At 44.9% G+C, this 23205-nt stretch overlaps 1 protein-coding gene across 5 annotated transcripts in view; it reads left to right on the top strand.

The window, feature by feature from the left end:
* Nucleotides 1-23205, top strand: part of LOC133390241 (solute carrier organic anion transporter family member 1C1-like) — a 44066-nt gene that overhangs the window by 4728 nt on the left and 16133 nt on the right. The window contains exons 1-10 of one of the 5 annotated variants that reach the window (XM_061638438.1): nucleotides 6492-6603; nucleotides 9088-9207; nucleotides 10008-10154; nucleotides 11659-11800; nucleotides 11910-12042; nucleotides 13019-13146; nucleotides 17356-17502; nucleotides 18599-18697; nucleotides 20106-20351; nucleotides 22759-22923. In XM_061638438.1, the coding sequence (XP_061494422.1) occupies nucleotides 10035-10154; nucleotides 11659-11800; nucleotides 11910-12042; nucleotides 13019-13146; nucleotides 17356-17502; nucleotides 18599-18697; nucleotides 20106-20351; nucleotides 22759-22923 (1180 nt within the window). In that variant the 5' untranslated portion in view covers nucleotides 6492-6603; nucleotides 9088-9207; nucleotides 10008-10034. Of the gene's footprint in view, nucleotides 1-1143; nucleotides 1396-6491; nucleotides 6604-9087; nucleotides 9208-10007; nucleotides 10155-11658; nucleotides 11801-11909; nucleotides 12043-13018; nucleotides 13147-17355; nucleotides 17503-18598; nucleotides 18698-20105; nucleotides 20352-22758; nucleotides 22924-23205 lie in introns of those variants that run through there. The other 4 variants (XM_061638437.1, XM_061638440.1, XM_061638435.1 and 1 more) reach the window with 4 other exon arrangements.

Raw genomic sequence — 23205 nt, forward strand, 5'->3', positions numbered from 1 at the left:
CTATGGGGATAGGACTGTGACTGAGAGAGTGTGGCTAGCCTTGCAAAGTAGCCCAATGTCTATAATGTCTATAATACCTATTTTGCCAAAGTGAGGGGGGAGGTAGTTTGTGTTAAATTTGAAATGTATTACAAATTGTATATACAAAAATGTATTACAAAATGTATATACAAATACAAATTGTATTGTTTTTATTGTTTATTGTTTTATTGATGTTTTATTGGTGTATTTTTATATTGGTGCTCTTTTGTAAGCCACCTTGAGGGCCTTTTGGCCAGAAGGCGGGGTAGAAATACTAAAATCAAATCAAAATCAAAATCAAGATGGCGGCAGAGGCATCAGCCCCTTAGGGAACCCTCAGCAGCCATCTTGGTTGATGGCAGGCATGCATGCACAGTGTGGCCAGCATTCACTTCAAGGGAAAAGTAGGTGGGGCACGTGGGCAGGTGCCGGGGCCTGGGGCAGGCTGGTGTCCAAGGGCCCCAGCATGACTGGTGCCAGACCTGTGTAGAAACTAAGCCTACTGTACAAAGGTAAAATTTATATTCATTGCTCTGCCCAGTTTTGCCTTTGGCCTTGCTCACCACTGGCTTATGGCCCCCAGAATGTTGCGCAGAAGGGTAAGCAGCCCTTGAGATGAAACAGGGTTCCCAAACTTGCCTTAAAACTAGTGATGCGGGGAGCCTTCTCCCTTACCAAGTAGCTTGCTCCTCCTCTCTGCATTGGCCAGCCAGCATCACAAGGTGCTCCTGGCCAGGCTCCTACCCAGGGCGTATCCTAAGACAAATCCACCACTGTCATCAGCAGTAGGATAGGGGGAGGCATTAGGTGAAAATAGCATGAATTCCCCATTCGTCACTGAAATACATTGTTGTCCCACTTATAATATCCTAACAGCTCCTTACATCCTATCTCAGGAGGCAAAGAGGAAAGTGGAAGAGGAAACTATTAGCCCAACAGTTGCTTTGATTCACAGCTATGGGTATGTCCAATAAGGAGATGATTCCCCATTAACCATTAAACAACTGATAAGGAACCACGGTCAGCTGTTTACCTATCCCCAGCACGTTGTGGGATTTTTGGGTTAACCAGTAAGCAAATCTGTTATGCTGTTGGTTTATGCAAGTTAATAAGGTACCACATTGCTGAGCTGAGGGTGCCAAATGCATGTCTGATGCTGAATGAGCTCAGTTTCCATGTGTGACTGAAGGCGTCTTCAGTTTTTAAAGAAAAATTTAAAGCTTTTCTTCAGAGGTCACTAAAACTTTTAATTGTTACTGAGTGCCTCAGTTGGGAAGATGAGAAATAGGGGTTATTCCATCAGTTCTGCTAAGAAGTCAGCTCCCTTGGACCTCCTCTCTCTCGGCTATCATCTGGTAGGGGCCATTCCAGCAGGTAAGGATGAATAGATCTCACAATTTCAGTTCCTCATTTTTTTTTCCAAGTTGGATGAAAAGATCTGCCTTTGTATGGTTCTTACCCTGTTTTCGGTTGTACTGCTTTAAAAAAACTATTTTAGCTGGTTTTTTGTGCTATGTGTTTAAATCGCCTTGAGACATTTGTGTAAAAGGCAGTTCATGAATGAAACAACCACTTTTAAGAATTGGCGCCTGAGTTTGATTTCCCCCCCTCTTCCCTCCCTGTCTCTTCTTTTGTGTCATGTCTTTTAGATTGTAAGCAGGCATCGCCTTGTTTTCACTGTTGGTCTGGAATCCTTTCTGGCCGGAGAGTAGGGCATAACTCCTCCAAATGAATAACCTTTATTTATTTATTTACTTTCTTATCTAACACCATCTATGGTGCTTTATGAATACCAGGCTCCTAGCCCAAAGGGCTTACAGGACAGGGGACCTTTTTCAGTCAAAGGGCAACATTCCCTGTGGCCTGGCTGAGGCACGCCAGTGCTGGGCAGAGCCAGAGGCAAAAGTGGGCAAAGCAACCAATGTTAAGTGTCACTTTGTACAGGAGGATAATCTCTACACCCCCTCTGTCTGTCATGCATCCAGACAAGCAAGAGACATTTGTTCAAGGACACATTCCGGATAGGCAAAAACACTCCAGGAGGATGCAAAGTAGAGCCACTAAAGGTGTGGCTAGGGAGGGGTCCCAGGTAGGGTTGCCAGGCTCAGGGCCTGAGAATGATCCTGTATCTTTAAGAGAAGAGAAAATTCAGCCAAGTGCAGGTTTTCTTGCAACACTGTAATGGGAAAAACCACAAGGTGGAATTCTTCCTTCCCACTGCACAACTTTTAAAGATACAGAAGAACTCTTGGAGGCCAGGCTTTGCAACCAGGAGGTCTTCTGTATCTTTAAAAGTTGTGCAAGAGGAAGGGAGAATTCCACCTTGTGGTTTTTCCCATTCCAATGTTGCAAGAACACCTGCACTTGGCTGAATTTTCTCTTCTCTTAAAGATATAGAATCATTCTCAGGCCGTGAGCCTGACAACCCTAGTCCCAGGCCAGATAGAGAAGTTTGGAGGGTGGCATTCAGCCCCCAGGTTCCCACCTCCCTGGCTTATTATCTAAAACAGGCATGGGGAACCAGCAAAAGGACACAGGGCTGAACAACAGTGCCCCAAAGATACGTTCTGCAACTGGCCCTGCAGGTGAATCTTCCTCCCAAAAGGAACTATTGACACATCAGATTGAACCTTAGTAAGGCAAGAGCTCTTTCCAATGGGTTGCAAGTAATTTGGCAAGATCATCTTCTAACGTTCAGCTCAGCAAACCCTGGTGCAGGTTTTTTCCCCACTCCACTCCTCCCACCAGCTGTTTAGCATCTACATGAAACCCAGAGCTTGGAAGTAATTAACAAATTACTTGTAATTCATTACTTTTTTGAGGAGTGAGTGGGTAATTCCGTTACATTTTGATTGTAATAGAACTAGGAGTAATTTTATTACTTTTGTGGAGTAATTGTAATGTTTCCAGCATTACTTTTGGGCATTACTGGGGGGGAAGCAGGGGAAGTCTTCTGCTCCGCTGATTCATGGATGAAAATCAAGTGCCTAAAACTGGGTTTCTGTGCAGCGTCTCTCTTCCTTCATGCTCCATGGGTGGGTAGGAGGTGACGAGGAAGGAGGTGGAGAGCGAGATGGGGTGGAGTGGAGAAAACAATTGTTTAAAAAAATGGAGTGGAGGGAAAAAGGAGCCGGAGGACAAGAACATGGATAAAGGAGGAGAAGGAGGCAGCAGCAGAATGGAGATTATTTATTTATCTATTTATTTATTTATTTATTTATTTATTTATTTATTTAATTTATTAGTCACCCATCTGGCTGGTTGTCCAGCCACTCTGGGCGACATACAATATAAAACAATACATTAAAACATTAAAATTTAAAACCATAACAGTAAGAAACCTAACCAACCCCAAAAGCCTGCCTGAACAGCCAGGTCTTCAAGGCCCCGCGGAAGCTTATCATAGAAGGGGCATGGCGGAGATAAAGAACTGTGGAGTTGAAAGATGACGTGTGTGTGTGTACTGTGTTTGCACTTGGCACACAAAGTGGCCTCCACCACCCCCTCTGGCTACTGTGCTGCATTTGCAGTATTTTGACTTTTTTGCATCTCAGGGGAAAATATTTGCTTTGGTGAGTGGCCCTTAGTTTGTGGCAGGGCAGGGTCTGGGAGGTGGTTAAGTGAGAGAGATTGTGCTGGCTGGCTGAGGGGGGGGGTTGCACTTGGTTAGACAAAGGTCTGAGTAGTGGCCTCAGCCTCCCTCCCCACCACCCTTACCAGCGGAGAGACCACCATTGCTATCATGGATAAAAAGAATCATTCTACTACCTCTGTATGTGTGTGTTTATTTTTAATGTTGTCTTAGGCTACTTAGATGTGCAGCAGCCAAGGCCAGCACCTTGTAGGTGTTTCTTTAAAAAAGTAACTGAAATGTAATTGTAGTGATTACTTTTGAGAAAAAGTAAAGTAATCAGTTACTTTCAGAGCCATTGCAGTTGTAACAATAATTACTACTTTTTTGGGCCATGTAATTGTAACTGTAATTTATTACTTTTTAAAAGTAATCTTCTAAGCTCAGATGAAACCAGTGAGAGAGATCACCAGGAGTTTTGGAGCAGGAGGCCATCAACATGTCCCCAGAGCTATTTCTCTCTATCACAAATCAGACAAAGCCATTGCGGACGCTAGATCAGGGCTTGCACCCAGTCATAGGCTGAATAAGGGACAACAAATGAAGATTAAGTCCCAGCAATTTGTGTCACACTCCAGTGGAGGTCTGCAGGGGCTAGGGTCCCAGTGTGAGAAGATACATAAGCTTCTCACCAATGCCTTACCCAACATAGGGAAGGTTGCAATTGCAACACAGTTCAGACAAACTGAGGTCAATGTCCTGCCCAGAGCCTGACACAGGAGACAGAGGCGAGACTGGCAATAATTCTTGCTTTATTAGAGTCATGGTTACATCAAAAGCAGTGCATTTCATAGACCTAACTAGGCTGGCTCACTACTGATGCTAACTATGCAAACGAAGCATTCTCTGCTGCGTGTGGAATAAGTTGACTCAGCACCTCAACCAGGGGGGCACTGCCTTAAGTACGAAAAGTCTTCTCCCGTAATCTCCAGCTCCTGCAGGGTTTCACCCTCTGACTGTCCCGCTTCTTGCGTTGTCTCGCATGGGGTGAGGGGGGCAAGCCTCCGACTGCTCATCGGACAGTACAGGCTCACTAGGTGCCGGCTCGACTACAAGAGGTGGGGAGCAAGTTGGCAGAGAAATGTTTGAAGGTCCAGGTGGGGAGTCCTGGGGAGTTGGAGTTGGTGCACGTGTGAGATTGCTCCCCAACGGCTCTGGCAGAGTGCTTGCAGGTGGCAAGGGGCCTTCAGGTGGAGTGGGGTCTAAATTGCCCCGGGGATTGTCCAAGGAGACTGGAGGGCTGCCAACAATCCCCCCTCCCTCAAAGCTCTCAGAAGTCTTGTCCTCCTCTGCCCACTCTCCCTGATGCGCTTGGGGTAACTGGGTCTCAACAGTCAAGCCCAAAGAGTCAGTCCTGATCCAGAAGCAAGATCAGGAGACAGTCCAAGGTCAATAGCTCAGATAGTTCAGCCAGAGGGGGTAAACGCAGGCACAAGGAGCCACGGACCTGTATTGCTTCCAGCAACTAGAAAGTTCAAGATGGAGACCTTATATATTCTGGCCTCCCAGATCCCCCCTTAACTAGAGCTGCTGGCTGTAAAGTAGTCTCAGGGATTGCTTACACATGAGTAGAACCCTTCTTCTGAGTAGAACCCTTGCTCACGAGCTGTGCAATGACTCTGGGTCCATAGACCTTGCTAAGTCATCACTTTTCAGCCTGGGTCCAGGCCTTTTGGTGCTGGCTTTCTTGAGGACTGAGGGGTTGTTCCACCTCTTCCTCTGACAGTTCCAAGGGTTCTTCAGTAGGTCTCTCACTAGATCCAAGGGGATTCTCAGCACTGGTTCCATGAGATTTTGCCTGCTTCTTAAGATCCTGGACCTGTGGAGTATCTGATTCATTCTCTGAAGACTCAGTGTCTGGCACAGGACAGGGCTAGGCATGACAAGCTGGAGGTCCTGTGGGTTCTTTTGTCCAGGAATTAGGTAGATGGCCTGTTTTGGAGAGAGCTGCACTCCTCTTGAAGGACTAGGTGCATAGTCTGGGGAATAGTGCTCCTAGACCCAGCGCTGTTACTGGAGGCACTTAGCCTCAGCGGCAAGGGATGCCTTTTGCCAGCTTCAACTGGTTCACCAGCTGTGGCCATTGCTGGACAGGGATAGCCTGCCACAGTGACCCATGCACTAGTAAACTCCCAGCCAGATTGCAGTAATGTGCTCTACATGGGGCTGCCCTTGAAGGCGGTTCACAAGCTGTAGCTAGTGCAACAAGTACAAGTAGTCTGCTGAGTGGTTCAGCTTATTGGTATTGTATCACACCAACAGTGGACTCCTACTGGGAGAAAGAGCAGTATATAAATCTAATAAATAAATAAAATAAATAATAGGATGTCAGACAATTCCCCCCAAAAAAGAATTTTTAAAAAATGCTGCAGTTTGTGCATTTGTCGATGGTGAGGAATGGAAATCGGTCAAGCATATATGATTCATTCATGTTGGTTTTCTAAAGTCTGCAAACAATACATAATTAATGACTATTTTGCTTTGTTTTGATGTTTCCTTTACATTGAAATGGGTTTCAGACAGGGAGTATTCTTAGCCTATCTGGAGATGCCAGGGACTGAACCTAAGATCTTCTGCATGCAAAACAGATACTCTTCCTCTGAGCTACCATCCTCCACTCAACTTTTTAAAATTGCTTTCTTTTTCTTTTTTGATTTCTTTGGAAGAGCTAGGCTCTGGCACCAAACTGCAATTCTGCAGACAACATGCCAATTTAGAAACCATGCAAAAATGTGTGGTTCATTTAAATAAGCAGCAAAACAAATTCCTTTGCTTCAGCGACTGCAAGGAAAGTTTGGAAGCAAAGGAAATTGGTGGGGAGGGATAGAAGTATTGCAACACAGTGGGCTGGTCTCCACCTTTTAAAGGAAGCTGATCCCTGACAGTGACGTTAGTTTGGCTCCCTGACCCAGCAGTAACAAGGTCTGTTGTCTGACAGACCCTAGGTCTGAGTAAGTACACTTTCTTTTTCTCTCTGCAAAAACTACTATTGTCTTGAAGTGGGAGAAGGAATATAACACATGGAAGAATGTGTTATGGAGCAAAAATGATGCCCTCTTGAATTAAAGGTAGAGGGAACTCCCTCACTCTTTTCAGCCTGCAAAAGGCCAGGCACAAAGGAACATGTGTTGAATTAATTTGGACCTGAAGGCAAGCAATGTGATCCATTTTTAGTATGCTAATGAATGGCATCTTGTTCGTGGTAAAGTCTCTCAGACACTCTTTGTAGACTTACTTTTTAAATAGTTCACTGACTATGCCAGGTGCCTATTTTTGTGTTACTTAACTGGGAAGGGCAGTAGTGCAGTGGTAAAGAGTTTGCAGTATTTGGTGTCTCCAGGTAGGGTTGGGAAAAGCTCCTGCCTGAAATTTTAGAAAGCTACCGCCAGTCAGTGCAGACAATATTGAGCTAGATGGGCCAATGATCTGATTCAGTATAAGGCAGTTTCCTGTATTCCTTAGGAGGGAAGGACTGTAGCTCAATGATGCAGAAGGTCCAAGCTTCAAAGCCTAGCATCCCCAGGTAGGGCAGAGAATGCCCCCTGCCTGAAACCTTGCAGAGCCACTGTGAGTCAGTGTAGACTGTACTGTGCCAGATGGACCAGTGGTCTATAGGAAGGCAGCTTCCTATGTTTGTGTGTAAATAAATACAGATACAAAATAGAACTGCACTGGCTACCGGTCTGTTTCTAAGTACAATCCAAAGTGCAGGTGCTTACATTTAAAGCCCTATGCGACTTGAGACCCAAGAACCAAAAAGTTAGGATGCTAGAGGAACTGCATTTGTGGGAATTCCGATGCAGACCAACCTGATCCACATCTTGCAGGCTAATCTGCAGGTGAGAATGTAATTATTCTTCAGATTTCACCCTTCTTCAAATTTTTCAATATAGTTCTCAGCTGGAAAACAAACACCCCAAAATGCATTTAAAAATACTAATTGAAAAAATAAATAAAAAGAGGCATAATAAGATTTATTTTTTGTAAAAAAAGAAAAATGGGCTGAGTTCTGCGGGTTGCTCCCTTTAAAAGGGGATTTAACAAGTTCATGCAGGATTAATCAATGACTATGAACCTTCGGAGTGAGAGGCAGCATGACCCTGAATACTGGTGCCATCAGGCCAAGGCATTCAGGCAGACATCCAGGGTCCGACTCAGCAGAATTAGTAGGAGGGTGACAAAATTCAGCTGGGCTGGCTTACCACATTTTGAAATAAGTGGAATAATACACATTGCCATCTAAAGGGGGAAGGGGGCGTGAAACAATTCAGCCCAGAGTCTAAGGCTAGAATTATTAGAATTAAGGGGGAGAGAACCAAAAGTTGGTTGGACTGTCCAATCCAGCACGCTGTTGGGCTTGTGCCAGCAGAGTGTAAGTAAGGATAGAGCAGCATTCTTGCACTCCTCTTTCCCTCCCCAGAGTTTGTGTGCAGTGGTGGGGGCCAGTGCCCATTGGGACTGGTGGGGTGGAAGGCAGGGAGGCCAACAGCAGGTGCAGCCAGAGCCAATGACAGGTGAAGCCAATGAATTCTAGTGTTAACCCCATCCTCCTCCCTGCTGAATTTTGCAAGGGGCAACAGAGAGATTGAGGAGGGGGAAGCTGATAGGCAGGGCTACTCCCTGGACTGGTTGTAAGTGAGAAGGCAGGCAGGTGCAGTCTGGCTGAGAGCAGACTGAGGTTGGTGGGGCAGTGCCCCATCCACCCAAATGGCCCATTCCCTACTGTTTGGGCTGTAATGATTTTCCTCCCATAGGAAACAATGGAATGGAAATTCATAACGCCAGCTCCAGAGCAGTTGTGGTTTTCTTCCTTCCTTGTTTGAAGGCATGCTGGGGGAAAGGGAAGACTATAGCTCCTTCGGATCCATGTCGTCCCTTGAGCTGCTCTTGGCACACCCCATTCCTCCTGACGTCAGAGCTCTGACCCCAGTAGGGCAAGGTCTATAGAGGTTTCAGCAGTGGGGAGGAGGTACTGAATGTCAGATCTCCCTTTCTGAGATCAGATCTTTCCCTCTCTACCCTCGAAGAGGGAAACCTAAAGACACTTTTGGCCCTTGGGATACCCTCCCAGGAACCACAGGTTTGCAGGGTAAAATTATCTAAGTGCATCACTACGTGTAAATCCCTTAGGCTATAAACCTCTAGATTCAGAGGCAGCATCACCCTTAATATTAGTGGCTGCATACTAATTTTCCCTTAGGCTATGTATGGTAAGTATTATTGTTATTATTATTTATTTTATTTATACCCGGCCTTTTCGCCAAAGGCCCTCAAGGCGGCTTACAAAAAACACAAATATAAAATACAATATAAAAATGCATCGATAAAACAATACAAAATACAATTTGCAAAAGTTAAATAACAAAACACACAGTAGCTCTTAATGGTGGTTTTATCCGTGGTACAAGTAACTGCATTTCTGTGTTAAATCCCAGTCTCCTCAAAGCCAGCTGAATTGCATTGGCAACCAAGTCTGTAGTTTCATATGCTTGTTATTGGGAGGGGAATGTCCTGATTTTCTTGGGCGTCCAGCTGCCCCGGCGAGGCAACAAAGGGTATGTGCTTTAAAAGTATATTGTGTAGGCAGCCATGGAGTTTTATGTACCGCTCAGACTTTTTATTTTTCTTATTAAGTAGTATACACACCTTGCTCGTGCTCTTGCGCTCAGGTCCTGCTTGCAAGCTTCCCATAGGCATCTGGTTGGCCACTGTGAGAACTGGATGCTAGACTAGAGAGGACCACTGGCCTGATCCACCAAGGGTCTTCTGATGTTCGTATGCTCAATAAATAAACAAATAAATAAAATCATTGGCAGGGGGAGTTTTATTTTATTTAGGGGAAAAATATGAACTGCTTAATTTTTTTAAAAACAAGCACAACAACCTCTAAGCACACAAAACAGTATAAAGCAATGTTCAATAATAAAATTATACATAATTAAATTATAACTCTTACCTTCCCACCCTCGTGGGCTTCCCAGGGGCATCTGGCTTTTCATTATCTGAAGGTGGATTAGATGGACCTTTGGTCTCATCCAGCTGTGTTATTTTATAAGCACAGGATGTTTTTGTCCCTCTTCTTTTGTCCCAATTTCTCCACCCCATGCATGATATTATTTGAGATTTGAATATGGCTTGAGCGTAAATCCAGCACCATCTGGACCTCAGAGATAGCCTATTGATGTGATTTCACATTATGTAAACAGCGGAGGTGATTCAGATCCGTGTGCATTTAGTTGCTTTCTCAGTTTTGCCTCCTCAGCTGAAGCCACTGAAGGGTGTGACTGAACCCAATGCATTGAGTGACATCTTGAAGGAAAAGATGTAACTGTGATTGTTATTTTCCCGCAAATAGAACGGGTCTGTGTTGCCAGGCTAGAAGATGAGCATCATGGATGGGAGAATGGTTCCACCGCCAGTTAAAGATAATTCCCCAGTCTTGGACAAAAGCCATGGGCCACATCCAGTGAAGAGAACATGTCTCCCCATTTCAAAACTAAAGGTAGAAACATCCCTCTCTTTGCAATAAATTGCAAGGATATGATTCATATCCAAAAACATTTCCCCTCTCTCTCACTCTCTAGGTTAAATTGTGCTCCTTGGGCCAGGGACTTAGGTATTTTTATCTATGTATCTCTGCAAGCCACCAAGAATGCTGGTGGTGTTTAGGGATGGGGGAGGAATTTGATTCCCTTCACATTCAAAGGTAAACCTGCCTAATTCGTATTTTGTGAAAAAATCTTGAACTGAAACACGGCCATCCTTTGAAATTCACAGTTCTTTGAATTTTGCAGTTCAGTTCTACATCCGAGTAATGTCTACAAAAATGCATATACTAGGGTGAGGTGTGCATATATTAGTAGATATAACATACAAAAAAGCATATTTGAGAAAATTGCTTTGTGAAAATGTGGTTATTTGGCAAAATTGCATACAAAAATGTGTGCATTGAGAGAGATTTGCTATAAAATGTTACATTTTCATGAAGACTTTTCTTTTTAATTGCAAATTGCTGTGGAACTGTGGAGAACTGAACTTAAGACTGGAGCAAAGAGGAACTGAGAGTAAGCAAAATTGACAAGATTTGTCCACTTTAGTGTGAACCTGGGTGGGAGACCGTGGGAGTTCTACTGCCACCTTGGTAATAGCATTTGTATGTTAGCAGCTGATTTACGCCACATTCACACCATACATTTATTCAACTATTATTCCACTTTAAACTGTCATGGCTTTCCCCAAAGAATCCTGGGAAGTGTAGTTTGTGAGGCATGCTGAGAGCTGTTAGGAGACTGCTATTCTCTTTACAGAGCAACAATTCTCAGAGTGGTTTAACAGTCAATCCTCCTCCCCAGAGAACTCTGAGAATTGTAGCTTTATGAGGGGAACAGGGGTCTCCTAACAACTCTCAGCACCCTTCACAGACTACACTTTCCAGGATTCTTTAGGGGAAGCCATGACTGTTTAAAGTGGAATAGTGGAATAAACGTATGGTGGGAATGTGGTGGAAGGCAGAAGTCAAAATGTTTTGGTAGTACAATAAAAACCTCTGTTTTGTTAATCACAGTTATGAATTACGTGTGTGTGTGTGTGTTTGTGTGTGTAAAATGAGGTGCCAGTACTAATATATTGATAAAAGTGTTGTGAGTGCCAGCACAAAGTGGCTGCCATGTGCAGCAGGGGAAAAAAGGAAGAAAAAAGAGGTGCTGGTACTCTGTACCACTGAGTACTGTCACACACCCCAAAAGGGAGAGATATAATATTGCAGGGCAGCTTAGCATTGTTACTGAATGCCCTTCCCTTTTCCACAGTGCAGGTGGAAACTGGTTGGAGTGGAAGACATTGTTTCTATTTTGAAGATCCAAGATCTCTGTAACGCCCGATAGCTGAGATGTTATCCATTCTTTAGTGACAATGGCTCCTTTGCCAACTCAGTGTTTATTTTTGTGTTCACCCCAGACATTTATATATTGTTCACTCCAGATATTCATATATTGTGTTCACCCCAGATATTCCTTGGGGCACTAGCCTTTTCTTTCTTCGCCAAAGCGTTATCGGGCAGCTACATGAAGAGTGTGATGACTCAGATTGAGCGGAGATTTGAAATCCCATCATTCGTGGTTGGTCTGATTGATGGAAGCTTTGAGATAGGTATGCCCATTTCCCTTTGCCACACAGGAAGTAATGGACTGTGGTTCTGCAATGGGTATATCCCCCGCCACCCTCCCCAGCATTCCTCACATCTTCTCTCCTGATGCAGGAAACTTACTGGTGTTGGTCCTGGTGAGTTATCTTGGGGCAAAAGTTCATCGTCCAAAGGTCATTGCGGTTGGATGCCTCATCATGTCTTTCGGATCATTTGTATCGGTGGTGCCTCACTTCCTAATGGGGCAGTAAGTATAACTACTTTTCACATTACTAATGAAATGCCCATCATCATGATGGGTGGTTTATGAGCCAAGAGAGGCAAGTATGAAAAAGAGGTCCACAGAGCTGTGAATGATTTGTGGATGAGAGTTATAGTTCAGCAACAGAACAATTCTCCAGATAAGGCAGGGAAAAGCAACCCTGACAGAAAGAAACCCTGGAGAGCTGCTGCCAGTCAGTGTAGACAGTACTGACCTAGATGCACCAGTGGTTTGACTGGGCATGAGGCAGCTTCCTAAGCGGAGCCTTAGTGGCAGAGCATATACTTTGTATGGAAAAGGTCATGGGTTCAGTTCCTGGCATCTCTAAGTAGGGCTGGGTGAAGCGACCCTATCTGAAACCCTGGGGAGCTGCTGCCAGTCAGAGTAGACATTTGCTTTGGCCTGTAGCGATGGGGAGGAAGTAGGAATTTTTATATCTCACACTTCATTGAGCCGCTGTTGAAGGAGGCTGGGCTACCTAGTACCAGGGATAGCCAGTGGGCGTTGCAGCATGTCCACCAATCCAGACCTTTATTTTTTCCATAGAAATGAATGGCAGCCATACACATATACGGGAGAAAGTAAAGAGATGAATAGTTAAAATGTTGAACAATGACATGGGAGACCCAGGTTCAATTTCTCGCTCAGCCATTTAAAAAATCCCTCACTCAGTGACCTTGGGCCACTCACTGTCTTTCAGCCTAACCTACCTCACAAGGTTGTTGGGAGAGTAAAATGGGGGAGAGAGGCAGGAACGCCGCCAGGGGTTGATGGCTGCTGCCAGCCAAGATAGACCATACTGAGCTAAATGGTCTGACTCAGTATAAGGCAGCTTCCCATGGGCTTGGGCAACAATCAGAATCAAAAGGCCATATTATTCTTTTAAAACTAATTTTTTTTAAAAAAAAAACTTCCATATTTCCATTGCATGCCATTTGTTTCTCACTTCCTTTTTTTAAAGTTACAATTACAAAAGCATTGCCGTTTCTATGGTCAATTCTTCCACAAGTGTGTCGGCTTGCTCTGCAACCTCTCCTTCCCACCACCCTGTCGACAATGTGGAAACTTCTCGAAATGCAAGTGCTCTGGGTAAGCAAAACCCTCTACAGTGATTTAACTTCAGTGGCTGCTTAACACATCCCAGTTGCTTGGTGTGCATATATAGGCCACATCCACATCATACATTTAAAGAAGATTTAAAACAGGGATTCCCAATGTGGTCCATGGATCACCAACGGCCCAGGAGCGTCATTGAGGTGATCCGCGGCACGCCCGGATTAAATATTCATATTGATTTTTAATTGAATTTGTGTTGCTTCTTTTAATTCTTATGTTGTATTTCAATTGGAATTCCATGGAAAGCAGGTTGAAACACAATCAAATATAATATAAGGAATATAATATAAGAAAAGAAGCAATAAAAATCATTCAGCATCTAGCATGGCACATTACAATTGCTATAACAGATAGAAAAATAATGAAGTGGGCCATCAAGACCATCAGCCATTTTCACTTGGTCAGCAATTTTCAAGTGGTCCATGGGGGGAAAAATGTTTTGGGGAACCATTGATTTCAAGCACATGGCTTCCCTCAAAGAAGAGGGGACTGGAAAGAAAACCCTGTGAGGCAAGACTGAAAGAACTGGGCATGTTTAGCCTTGAGAAGAGAAGACTGAGAGGAGGTATGATAGCACTCTTCAAATACTTGAAAGGTTGTTTCATAGAGAAGGGCCAGGATCTCTTCTCGATTGTCCCAGAGTGCAGGACATGGAATAATAGGCTTGTTATAGGAAGCCAGATTTCGGCTGAACATCAGGAAAAATGTCCTAACTGTTATAGAGCAGTACGACTATGGAACCAATGACTACGGGAGGTGGTGGGCTCTCCAACACTGGAGGCTTTCAAGAGGCAACTGGACAGCTGCCTGTCGGGGATGCTTTTAGTTGGATTCCTGCATTGAGCAGGGGGCTGGACTCAATGGTCCTCAGTGGCCCCTTCTAACTCTTACTAGTCTGTGATTGTAACCTTGGGAACTGTAGTTTGCCAAGGGTGCTGGGAATTGTAGCTCTGTGAGGAGCAAACTACAGTCCCCAGTATTCTTTTGTGTTGAAGCCATGTGCTTTAAGTGTATGGAGTGGGTGTGGCCTCAGTTTTTGTGCCCACACACAAAGAGCTGCAAAACATTATTTACATTGCTAATTGCTCCCTGCCCTGACACCCTTTTGCCATCTCACTAACACCTCTTTATGTAGCAATTGGTACTGTGATTTTCCAGGCTGAACCATTCGTCTATTCTCACAACCCTCCTCTAATGTCAGTCTCTATTGCTCCAAGGTTGTAAACCGCCCAGAGAGCTTCAGCTATGGGGCGGTAAACAAAAGTAATAAATAATAATAATAATGTACCTGTTAGGGGTACTGCCTCCACATGAATCTGAGGCGAGGGCAAGATAGGATCCCAACCAGGCAGTGGCAAGGCTTTTGTTTACTGCACTCTCCCTTCCTGTGGCTGCTGGCAACTGGTTTTCAGAAGCAGACTGCCTCTGTCACTGGAGGCAGAGCACAGCCATCATGGCTAGTAGCCATCGATAGCCTTATCCTTCATGAATTTGTCTAATCCTCTTTTAAAGCCATCCAAGTTGGTGGCCTTCATTGTCCCTTGTGGGAGTGAACTCCGTAGTTTAACTATGCTAAATCTTTCAGGGTAAGTTTGCAGCTTGACATGGGAGCAAGAGAACTGTGATTGAATAGTCATTCGGTTTTCTTTGAATTAAACAACCTCCCCCCCCCCCGTGTCTGCTAACTTTACTGTTTCCTTGATGAAAATCCCCCCTCCCTAAGCTACTGATTCACCCCTTTGGGGAGGGGGGAATATTTAGAGGTATAAAGTGAAAGGTGAAATCCTGCTTCCTTGGTTTTTTCATCCTTTAATAGGGGCTGTGCGCACGTATGCCCTTAAGTCATTCAGCCATGCCATGAGAGTGAGAAACCTGCTCTAAAAATGTATATTGGATTACTATGTTGGAAGTGAGTTGAAATTCCTTGATCTCCTTGAGGAAGGGCTCTAATTCAGTGTTAGAGTCCATGCTTTGCATGCAGACGGCCCCAACTTCAATCCTTGGCATCTTCAGGTAGGGCTGGGAGGAAGCCCTGCCTGAAAACCCTGGAGAGCTACTGCCAGTCAGTGGGTGCAATACTGAGCTAGATGGACCAATAGTCTGTCTCTGTAATAAAGATTTGCTACTTTGTGTAGTGGAACTATAGATACAGGCCAGGAATGACCTAGGAAGTTGCCTTATTCTGAATCAGACCATTGATCCATTTAGCTCAGTACTGTCCACACTGACTGGCAGCAGCTCTCCAGGATTTCAGGGCAGTGGACATCCCCAGCCCTACCTGGAGCTGCCAGGGATTGAAATTGAGACCTTCTGCATGCAAAGCCGATGCTCTACCATTGAGCTACTGCCCTTCCTTAGGCTTGCATACTGCAGTGTCCATATGGCTGGCAGTTACAAATAGAGCTTGGAAAAGTTACTTTTTTAAAACTACAACTCCCATCAGCCCCAGCCAGCATGGCCACTGGATTGGGATAATGGGAGCTGTAGTTCAAAAAAGTAACTTTTCCAAGCCCTGGGATATGGCCGATGGTACTGATGCTGTTGCAGCCACTGCTTCTCCCTGCTCCCCATTATGACATGCTGAACCAAGGCTGACCGATTTCACTGCCCAGATTTGGCAGCCCTCAAGCTTCTGCAGCTGTAAGATCCACTTCCCAGCATCGCTCCCTCCAACAGCGAACTCAGCTGGTTGTGTGCCAACAGGACTGTGAACTTTCATGACCCCACTAACAAAGAACTCGGATGGCTGAGAGCTAACAGGATTGGAGCTAAACGGGGCCAAAAGAGGGAGCTCTCTGTGTGTTTGCGGGAACTCCAAGGTTTACAGGAATACAAACAAACAAAATTCAGGAAAAGACCTACAGAGATGACAAAAATCCCCCCCAAAAAAACAGCCCAATGAGGACTGAGCATGCTTAGTAGTGTCTTCTTTTTTTCTCTTTAACTATTTTCTCCTGCTGCCGTGCCACATCTTGGCCACTAGTTGGAAGCTGCCATGCTGTTTTCCTGGAATGCTGCATACACAGCCATTCTGTTCCATGCGATTCTGTAGGAGAGGGGAATGTTGGCAGCCTCCCCTCTCCAGCTGCTCAACGATTGCCCCCATTTTTTGTGATGGTCAACATTGCCTTGCCCCCCCCCCAAAAAAATACTACAGAATGGCTACATCCAGCATGTTCCGGGCAATGTTTCAAGGGCAGGGGGGAAAGTGGACAGAGCAATGAATGTGAATTTTACCCTTGTACAGCAGGTTAGTTGCTATGCTGGGTTGGAAGGATCTATCAGTTTCATTTCTCTCAGTTTCCACTTTTCCCAGTCTTAAATTCAGTTCTCCACATTTGTGCAGCAATTTGCAATTTTTTTTCAAAAAACTCATGAAAATTTTTCACAATTTTAGTGCGAATGTCTCTTAACATTTGTGTATGCAGTTTTGACTACTCTCCACACTTTTGCAAGCAATTTCTCCTAATATAATGCATTTTTGTATGTAATTTTCACTCATATATTCATGTTTATGGACACTTTCCCCCTAATATATGCATTTTTGTAAACACTGTTTGGTTGGAGAACTGCATTACAAAGTTCAGTTAAGTGCAAATTTTGAAGGATAGTGGTCTTTTGCTTCTCATATTGCTTTGGAAAGTGCAGATTTGATAGATTCAGCTTCAAATGTGAACTGAATCACATTTCTCTCCTATTCTATGCACACTTGCACCCATGCTCCAGCTGGGCAAGCAAGAGGCCTGATCAGAATTCAAGGGCACATTCCAGCCAGGCAAAAACAGTCAAGGAAGGTGCAAACCAGGGCCAGTGAAGGATGTGGTCTAGGAAGAGTCCCAAGGGCCAGATAGAAAGTCCTGGAGGGCCATATTTCTCCTCTGAGCCAGAAGTGTCCCTTCCCTGCTTTAAAACCTTGCTGCCCTGGGCTTCTGCTGGGAGGAAGGGCAGGATATAAATCAAATAATAGATAAATTAAATTAAATGAGTGCAGGGGCTCCAGGTTTGATTGGTGCAGTAGTGCTAGGGGACAGCTCTATTAATCTTTTTCTCTGTGCCATTTCCCCGATGTACACCTTTGCCTCTCTGAAGCTGCAATGAGCCCCCCCCCCCCAGGATAAATAGCTAGGGCACAGCAACTCAGTTGATTCGCTCACCTAGCTGTGCAATGCCTTTTGCCCGCAGGATGTGAAAAAGTGTCGAGTTCCTACCTGTGGATCTTTGTGCTTGCTGGGAACGTTCTCCGTGGAATTGGTGAAGCGCCCGTGATGCCACTTGGGCTGTCTTACATCGATGATTTTGCCACTGAACAAAACTCGGCCTTTTACATAGGTAAACTAATCGAAGCGATCCCATCCACTAAAAGTCAGAACCGGGATGGAAGCAGCCTTCTGGTCTGCATTGTCTACCAGTTCTTGACTGTTTATGTGTTTGTTTAAAGTACACATGTCCTACTTCTCCATCACACGGAGGCTAACGATTGCATAAAAGCCATCAGTGCAGAATAAACAGATAAAAATGAATAAAACTGGTGTGGAGAGAAAAAGCTTTCCCACATACCCCCCCCCCCAATTTGGAGGTTTTGAATAAGGAAAGTGTTTTGTCAGTTTGGGTTGGGGTGGGTGGTTTATTTATTTATTTATTATTACATTTATAGCCCACCCTTCCTTCCAGCAGGAGCCCAGGGCATTGGAGACGTTTAGGGAAAATTATCATTGGGTAGCAGAGGGGCTCTTCACAGAGGCTTGCAATTGCTAGTCACCATCTTTTTTTACTCTAGAATGCCCTCAGAATGGTACTATGTCATGACTTAAGATTGTTCCGATGTGGGATTCTTTTTTTGGGGGGGGGGGGAGGTGATGGCCTCCAGTGGAAACTTGCCATTTTTCTTCCCCAGAATCTCACTTGAACTGCACTCCCCTTTAACCAACACTGAACAACAACATTATAGCTGAACAGAGATGCACCCACTTTTTCTAGCTCTTGCTCCAATATTTCCCAGAGACTTAGGACTACAGCCCCATACTCGCTTCCCTGGAAGAATGACCCACTGTAGGGCATATTTCAGAGTACATACACACACATATATAGGATTGCACTCTGGTTCCTTGGTCAAATTGGGAGAGCAACATGATGGCTTGCTGGTGGGGAGGAGCGGTGCCCTGGCATTTTGCTTGGCCCTGACAGATTGTTGTAGTTTATTTATTTATTATTTTATTTATACCCCACACTTCCTTCCAGCGGGAGCCCAGTTCTCCAACCTGTTCTTCTCCAAAGTGGGCACTAGATCAACAAGACTTTTGCACAGCCTCCCATCCCAGCAGAGAGTAGCATGCCCAAGGTCCTCTTCTTCCTCTCTTCATTGATGCCTTGCTCTGTATACATTACAAAATAAGTCACTGTGTTTATGTTAGGGCATCTTTTACAGGAATAGTGAGATCACTGGGGATGTTTGGACCTTCCCTTGGTTTTCTGCTTGGAGCTTTCTGTGCTACCCTGTGGGTTGACATTGGATTGGTAGACACTGGTAAGGAACAAATGCCCATTATTATAGCCAATGTTTCTTCTGTCTCAACGCTGACTGTCCCATCCAGGTGCTAATACCCCTATCCTGCTGGGGCTTGGTGCTCACTGGGGAAGTGGTAGCAATTAGCGGACCAGGCCCTGGACAGCTCCCAGTAGGCCCTGTTGGCTGAGCTTTAGAAGATGTTGTCTCAGCAAAGGACCGGAGTCATCTGACTCATTTCTTCCAATGGCTCTGTCCCCACTCCAGGATCTGTAAAGGGTCCATAGCAGGTTCTTGAGTCCCATGTTCCTGCAGGGAAAGCAACAGGAGAATATTTCAGAGTCTGAAGATTATGGGACAGTCATGTCCTCAGTCCAGGATGGTATAGAAGGGGATACTGGGGGCTCGCCCCTGAGTGAGGTGGCTTGTGAGTCACCTGAATCCCAGTCTTCCTCAGGAAATGGATGTAGGGGCAATGGTGCATATTTCCTACCCATCTTGAATATGAATGGGTGGCGCAGCCACCTTGTTGAATCCCAAATGCAGACTTTTTAGTTGAATGTACATATGAAGTGTTATTCCAGTATCCTTGGGCACAATCCAGCCAAGCATTCCAAGCCCTGCTAATTTCAATGGGGGACATTTAAGCACAGCTTTAACCTTCTCATTGAAATCAATGGGTTGTAAAAGTATGCTTCAGTGTGGCCTTACGTTCATTTGGTTATACAGCATTACCAAAGCGTTTTATATCTTTTCTCAAATCTGGGTGAACAAATCAGATTACTTTTTGATCTTTGAATTACAAGGGGGATCTGCAACCAAATGTTGCAGTGTTATCTCTACCTCCTAGCAGGAGAGTTTCAGCTCACAGTTCCTGCTAGCCAGCCATGCCCTCCTCCTCCAGTATACTGGAAGGAGCTCAGGCAGGGCATTTCATTTCCATCCCCCCTCTGTTTTTCTTTTCCATTCTGTGGCTAATACACATGCTCAGTCCCACTGGGCTGTTTTGGAGGATTGAGCCTGGGTCTTTCTGCAGACAAAGTGGTTGTTCTATCACTGAGTGAAGCACTGAGAGGATGCCCCTGAATTCTAGTTGGTGGGGATCACAGTGGAAGTGTACTACTGCACTCATGGGTAACTGACTGGGTATCTGCACTCATGGGTATCTGACTGGCCACTATGAGAACAGAATGCTGGGCTAGATGGGCCTCTGACTGACCCAACAGGGCTCTTCTTATGTTCTCATGACATGCCTAAGAAACCACCCATTGCAGTTCAGGTCCACATCTACTAGTTTATCAATGGGATCATAACATGGTGACGTGAACGCAAATTAGTAACTGGCCCAGAACTGCAGTGATGAACAAGCAAAACACCTGGGAATTTTCTTTTAAAGACTGAATGTGTCATCTCAGTCCTTTTCCTCCAGATACATTGACAATAAATTCCAAGGATGTGCGCTGGGTTGGTGCCTGGTGGCTTGGAATACTGATATGCGGAGCAGCCAGCATTGTGGCCTCCTTCCCATTCTGGTTCCTGCCTCACTCCTTGCCAAAACAAGGAGAGGAAAGCATCACTGAGAAGTCAAGTGAAGTTTACGGAAACACCAAGGATAGCCACAGCAAAATGAAGTCTCCAAAACTACCAGCGCTGAAGATCTCGGAAGCAGCAAAAGGTTGAGTGCTGAATCTTTTTTCCCCCCTGACTCTCCTTTGCTACTTAATGTAATATAAGAGCACTCGGTGTACTGGAGGGTCCAATTCTACATTGGTGCTCATGTCACTAAACAAAATCAACCAGGGGTGGGGAGCCTGTGACCTTCCAGAAGTTATTAGCCTCCAACCCCCCATCTGCCTCAGCCACCATGGCCGCCGCTCAAGGATTATGGTAGCTGTAGCCCAGCATCATCTCCCTACCCCTACCACTGCCTCTACCCCTAGAGGCTCCCTACCTCTGCAATAATTGCAATCTGAAGTTAAACAAACACCAAATATGTTTGGAAGATTGTGGTCCCTTTTGTTATAGCAGCAGCTCCAGAAGTGATCTATTGCGAAAAATCGCTGCGGGGAGGGGTTAACCCTCCTCCCCCTGCGCCATGATCTTGATCCAGAAAGAGGGCCTCCACAGCCACCTTTTGTAAACAAAAGCATGAGGCCAGTCTAAGCATGTTTTCGAATCAAGTACTTCAAAGTCTTGGCAAAGGCCTGACAGCTATAGTACTGACCAGCAGGACAGCTGCCTAGCAACAGTATCACAGATCAGATGGCCAAATGCAAAACAGCAAGACCTGTCCAGGAGGTTGTTAGACCTAGGAGCTGCTCTGCAGAGGTGTTGTACCAGACTCTTCCAGGAAGCAAATAAGGGTTTTGTCTCCAGCCTCCAGGGCCATGCAGTGGATAGATTCAGGACAGATGAAAATCCTTTTTCACACACTGTATAATTAAACTAGATGTGGTGATGGCCACCAACATGAATGGCTTTAAAAGGGAACTAGACAAATGGATAAGACTATCAATTGCAGGTAGTAATGATGGCTATATGCAACCTCTAGGATCAGAGGCACCATGCCCAGACCTAGGAAAAGTTACTTTTTTGAACTACATCTCCCATCAGCCCCAGCCGGCATGGCCATTGGATTGGGCTGATGGGAGTTGTAGTTCCAAAAAGTAACTTCCAAGCTCTGACCATACCTCCAATTCCAGCATGAATTGGAGAGTGCTGTTGTGGGCTTCCCATAAGCATCTGGTTGGTCACCCTGGGAACACTAGATCACCCTTTAGTCTGATCCAGCAAGGCTCTTCTTATGTTTACTAGGGGGCTCTTGCTCACTCTGCTTGACAACCCCCTGCCGCTTACCCTAGACCTACCCTTTCCCACTCCATGCAACTACTAAGCCCCCTTTTCACCTTCCCAACCCCATTTCTGAAGCCACTTCAATTCTGCAAGCCCCACTGACATACCACTATAAATTTATATGGAAAGATACAAGATGAGGATTCTTCCTCCTTAATAGGGCCTTGAAATGGGTGCCTCAGGGTGCCAAGCAAGTGTTGTCCTGTTGGACATACCCTTTGACTCAGGCTCCTTTTAGTCTTTGCTCTTGAAATCTTAGCCATCATCATATAGAGTCCAGAGCTTGGTGGTGGTGATGGTGGTGAGTGGGACAACTCAAGTCAAGGTGCATCCATTCACCCAATTCTGCAGCTTCCCTGGGTGGGCTATCTTCATGAATTATGATCTCAGGATTTCTATGAAGGCGACCTAGCTACTGATATGTATTGGTACCTGCTGCAGAGTCCTCCTCTGATGAGATCTTCTCTGATTCTGCTTGTGGGTCTAGCTCATGCCCTTAACCCTTGTTGATGAGTTTTAAGCCAATAATGTCAACTGACAACTTGCTGAATGATACAGCTTTACACGTTCTCTCTCTCAGATTCATCATCAGGCTTCTGTAATTACAAATCTGGAAAAAAAATCAAATTAAGACCATATAAATTAGTCTCAGCACTATGCAGAACCGTCAATTACTTTTCAAAGAATGATGCATGGTGTGAAAAATGTGGATACAGAAACGGTTTTCTCCCTTTCTTATAATACTAGAATGTGAGGACATCCAGTGAAGCTAAATGTTGGAAAATACCGGACAGACAAAAGGAAGTACTTCTTCACACAGATCATAGTTAAACTATAGAATTTGCTCCCACAAGAGGCAGTGATGGCCACCAACTTGGATGGCTGTAAAAGAGGATTAGACAAATTCATGGAGAATAAGGCTATCAATGGCTACTGGCCACAATGACCATGTTCTACCTCCATTATCAGAGGCAGTATACCTCTGAATACCAGTTGCTAGGAATCACAAGTGGGGAGAGTGCTATTGTGCTCATTTCCTGCTTATGGGCTTCCATAGGCATCTGACTGGCCACTGTGAGAACAGAATGCTAGACTAGATGTACCACTGGCCTGATCCAGCAGGGCTCTTCTTACGTCCTTAAGAATTACAAAAAAGAAAACTATGCCTCTGCTTATATACCTGCTTCTGCTTATTGGAGAGAATGAGAGACATTTTTCCCCTGTTCCAGATTTTTTCCCCTCTTTGAAGAAGCTACTTGGAAATTGCATATTCCTGGTCTATTTGGTCCTCATTGTCCTACATTACAATTCTTTGGTTGGCACTATGACTTATGAGCCAAAGTTTATGGAGCAACAATTTAACGTATCTATTTCAAAGGCCATCTTCTATATGGGTATGTTAAAATCTCCTTTGTTTTGCTGGGAAGCATTGAGGGTTTATTTATTTATTTGAGACTAGTATTAGCTGTTGGTTTCACAGGCTGTGTTGGACATTTTGGAGTGTTTGGTCAAATGACCACAAGAGCCACAAACTAGGACCTAAGTCATGGACCTAAGCAGAAGGCAAGATCCTAGCTTTAGCAGGAAGCTTTCATTAAATGGAAATCAAATGGCAAGCCTGGGTGGGTGGAGCCACTGCAGTACCTGTGGAGGGCACCTCTGTGTACCTGACCTCC

This window comes from Rhineura floridana, chromosome 8 (genome assembly GCF_030035675.1).
Source record: "Rhineura floridana isolate rRhiFlo1 chromosome 8, rRhiFlo1.hap2, whole genome shotgun sequence".
NCBI lineage: Eukaryota > Metazoa > Chordata > Lepidosauria > Squamata > Rhineuridae > Rhineura > Rhineura floridana.